The 4,774-nt window shown below is 34.9% G+C and overlaps 1 protein-coding gene across 1 annotated transcript; it reads right to left on the bottom strand.

Annotated features, from left to right (window-relative positions):
• On the bottom strand, positions 1-945 carry Olfr1471 (olfactory receptor 1471). The gene has a single exon (NM_207132.2). It carries the CDS (start codon positions 943-945, stop codon positions 1-3), a length of 945 nt encoding a protein of 314 aa, NP_997015.2.
• Positions 946-4,774: the final 3,829 nt, after the last annotated feature.

The following is a 4,774-nucleotide window of genomic DNA, read 5'->3' as shown; positions in this document are numbered from 1 at the left end:
TTAATCAACTAAATGAAATGAAGACATTAATTTTTCAACAACTTTCTTAAATGCATTTTTTACCTCTTTGTTCCTCAGGCTGTAGACCACAGGGTTCAGCATAGGAATGACCATTGTATAAAACACAGATGCAATTTTGTCTGTGTCCATGGAATGATTGAAACTGGGCTGTAAGTACATGAATATAAGGGAACCAAAGAAGATAGACACAGTGATGAGATGAGATGCACAGGTAGAGAATGCCTTCCTCTGTGCTTCAGCTGAACGCATCCTCAGGATAGCAATGAAAATAAGCAGGTAAGTGTTTAAGATAACTAAGAGAGTGAAAACAACATCCAATGTAGCCAAGACAAGCAGTGTAATCTCATTTGTGTGGGTGTCAGAACAAGAAATGTCCAGCAGTGGGGGAATGTCACAGAAAAAGTGATTAATCACGTTGGAATGACAGAAGGAAAGACAAAATGCCAGAGCAACATGGACAGAAGATTGTAAGATCCCACACATGTAGCAGCAGGTGACAATTAGAATGCAGGTGGTACTTGTCATAATGGTAGTATAGTGCAGGGGTTTGCACACTGCTGCATGACGGTCATAGGCCATCGAGGCAAGGATCAAACTTTCAATAGCAATAAAGGCTACAAAGAAGAACATCTGGGCAGCACACCCATTTAATGATATGGTCTTACTTCCTGTGAGAAACCCTTCCATCACCTTGGGGGTGATTGCTGAGGCATAAACACAGTCCACCAGGGAGAGGTTACAGAGGAAAAAGTACATGGGAGTGTGGAGTCGGGAGTCCAGCAGAATCAACATGATCATCCCAAGATTCCCAAACAGTGCGATCAAATAAATGAGAGTGAAGATAATAAACAAAGGAATCTGAAGCTCTGGGGCATCTGTCAAGCCTGCAAGAATAAATTCAGTAACCTCTGAAATATTCTCCATCAAAGTAATTGATGACTAATTATGACAAGTTCCTGGAATAAATAAAGAAATATGCTATTTGAATATTAATGCAATTCCAAACTATGACCAAGCACTTTTATTCATTAACTTTTCTGGTGAAGGACATTGTATATTAGGTGATGAAATAACTCTATAGTACATCAAGTATTTTGCTCATATGGAAGTGATACACGTGTATACTCAGATTATTTGATACCAGAGGTGCATAATATAACTGCAGGGCTCAATTATGTTTCATTAAATAGAGTGAAGTGTACTGCACTAAATCATATTGTATTTGTTATTATTGCTCATAATACTTGCATGCATTTTTGTATGGTATAGTCATTGAATGTTAGTAGATATGAGGAAAGTGTGGCTTTTGTTTATTTGCATAAGATCTGGAAAATGGATTTTAAATATCAAATATATTCCCTCACCACCTTAAGGATATGCAATTATTGGGGAATCTGATCCTGACACATGCAGTTTTTGTTCCCTAAATGATGAGAGTTCTTAGTTGACTTGTCCGTTTTAAATATTACAACTTAAAAGAAACTGGGTCATATCTTCATAGATTTCCGGAGGAAAACTATAAGTGAACAACTTTCCAAATTGATGAGGAAATCTACACCTACTTAGTCTCCATTAAATTTTACATAGACTGATGTCATCTCTTACCAGACATCAACATGTCTGTAGGATTTATGTTTGAGATAACGGACAGAAAACAAGAACATTGGCTTGATTCTTCCATAGAATCTTGGCACAATTTTAGCAAGACATATGGCATACAATTAACTGATTTACTCACCTGCACAATGTGCCATATTCAGATGATTACTACCGGTTACAGTATGAAAAGCACTCTACTCACAAATCCTCTGTTTCTGGAATGTTTAAACATATTCTCAACTGTAAACGTCATTCTTATTCAACACAGAGGAAGATATATAAGGATAGCCAAGATGAATGTGAATTTTCCCACAACTTACAGGTTCCTCCTATGTATTTCTTTCTGTCTAGTCATCAATTTCACCTCTTCTAAAGATAATCTTCTGATACTGAACATCAAAATATAAATAATGTAGAACAGTGTGGTGTGCTAAAAATAAAGCAAAGTAGAGATGATAACTCAGTTGTTTTTATGGAATGACTATTCAACTTATTATCACATTTCCTATTCAGTATTTCACTTAGAAAAAAAAAGTCCTGATTTTGTTTCCCTTACAGTTCAAAGTTCCTATTACTGTTTATTTTAGTACTTACCATTGTTCTAGAAGCAGACAAGTACAAAAAAGTCTTGAGGTATGAAAAACTTCATTTCTAGAGTATTGGTCTGCCATTCACACCCAGGAAAGCCCTGTGTGGTATATTTGTCTTCCCTTCCTTCACAAGCTCTGCTGCACAGCAGAACCCGGGCCTATGTGCATTTTTGTTAGTATCAAGGCAGTTGTTGCAAGTTCCTCACATGGCTCAGGGGTATCAGGGTAAATAGTACATATCTCTCGAGGCTTGTGATTCCATGTTGGCCATTCATGCTCACCTTAATGGAGTCATCAGTAGGGGTGGGACTTTAGTGGAGAGTCCTTAAGAGGACATGAAGGAACAGATATCTATAGGGAAGTTATTCTAATTATCAGGATAACTGGGCCACAATAAGTTAGACAGGAAAAAATAAAAGCCTTCAGAATCTATGGTTCAGGCATCTACTCTGTGCTTCTGGCATCGTCACATGCATATTTTTTTTCTTTCTAGTTGGTTTTTAATCAAACAAAGAAAGATGTCTTGTAAGATTTTTCTGTCATTTCATTTTATAAATTTTTCAACATACACATATATTCTTCATCTTGTGAGAGGAAATGTGGTAAGTTTTCACATACATACACACACATACACACACAAACACACACATGTATATATTATGCTACACACATATGTGTATATATATATATATATATATATATATATGTGTGTGTGTGTATGTATATATACACACATACACACACACATATATATATACACACACATACATATATTTATATGCATACACACACACACTTGTGTGTGTGTGTGTGTCTGTGTGTGTGTTTGTATTAGCTCTGGGTAAATCAGGGAAGTATGTATTTTCCATAATATTTAACATTTTCCAGTAGTGAAAATATCCAAAGTTTTCTTTTGTATTTACAAAATACTCATCATACTTTTTTAAAAATTAAAGTGGTCTTATTTTATAGTACAGTTATAGCTAATGCTTTTTTCTCTTTAAGTCTCGAATTTATACCCATAAACACTCAATATGACTGCCAAATATGAACTGAACAAGAACAACAACAGCAGGCATATCAAAGTAAAGAGTCAAAAACTGTGAGGACCCAACCTCATAAAAAATAATTACAGGCAACTAAGAAGTGCTGAGAGTGGGAGAAATTATCTTTTCTGGGAAAAAGCACACCAATTAGTTATCCACTACCAAATCACTAGCTAAAAAAGCATATATATATATATGTATATATATGCTTGTATGCAATTTGTATGTACACATATTTGGATATATTTTCAGGTAACAATAATCAGTGAAAAATTGGCAATGAATTTAAAAGATAAAGAGAAGAGCACATGTGAGTGTTTGAAAGAAAGAAATGAAATAGAAAAATTACGTAGTGATATTTTAATCTCAAAAATAAAAGAAAATGGCTTAAGTCTATTTATTTTCTACGTATTTACCTCTCATATGAAGTCCCATAGCAGAGATTTATTTCTTTTTTCAACAAGGCCATGGATAGTTATGAATCTGTGCTTGTGGTCCTGGATTTTATCTTCCAATATTGTTTCTGTTTCCTGTTCCAGTGTTGTCTTATCTACCCAATTTAGTTCCCCAAGCTTTAGTGTAATATTTGTTAAAAAAATATTAAGTGATTACCCCTGATATAGTGATTTTCTTCAAAAAAAGAAGAAAAACATATAATTTTTTAGAGGAGGATGTGATGAGGATAATGTTATGTGTTAAGTATTTTAAGCATGCACACAATACATTATTATATGAACCCTATAATTTCTCTCTCTAAGCTTACCCAGATCTTCTGCAACATGGCCAAGTTACATGCCTTCTTCCATTTATTTTAGGAACTCATTAAGTTTAATTAGTTCTGTTCAATATAGATGTGTGTGGAGCCAGGAACCAGAGCATGGTCAATGTACTTAAAGCAAAACTCCCAAAGAAATGTGATTCTTCCTTCCCATGAGACCTCTGTCAACTACTAGCATTTCTACAGTCATGGATCATGATGTTGTGTGAACCTGTGCATGTACATGTTCTGTGCGGTGTATGGTTGCTTCACATGGGACTATGTTTGGAATGCAAAAACCAGCTTCTGCAATCACCTTCTTTGAGAGGATGTAACTTATTGACCCAGAAGCATCCTTCTTTCCATGATATATTTAATCAGATGAGAAACTTACCTGCATATTAAAGATACATAAGAGTTTCTTGCATGAATTAGGTAAGGTCTCCAAATGTAAATAAACCTTAAGTCAGTGATTCAACATCATATCCTTATTTCAGATTTGATTGCAGAACTGATGAAAAAGTGAAAAGGGCATTAAGGGAAAAGAAGAATGCAAATTCACTTTTCCACTAAGGAGTGACTTATCTGTTGGAACACCTGGGACTTGGTCTTACTAGGAAAATCATAGCTAATATAAGGCCATAGAAGGCGTGACAGAGTGACATTAACCAATAGTGGATAATGTAGTACTTCTTGTTCTCCTTTCTGTATTTTATTTGATAAAGGAAAAAAGGGAATAACAATTATTCATCATCTACAAT

Source organism: Mus musculus, chromosome 19 (assembly GCF_000001635.26).
Source record: "Mus musculus strain C57BL/6J chromosome 19, GRCm38.p6 C57BL/6J".
NCBI lineage: Eukaryota > Metazoa > Chordata > Mammalia > Rodentia > Muridae > Mus > Mus musculus.
Note: the sequence above shows the minus strand (reverse complement) of the source record. Positions and strands in the feature narration are given on the sequence as shown.

Excerpts from the sequence above, each read along its gene's own strand:
- Olfr1471 (NM_207132.2), bottom strand. The coding sequence starts at position 945 with ATGGAGAATATTTCAGAGGTTACTGAATTTATTCTTGCAGGCTTGACA.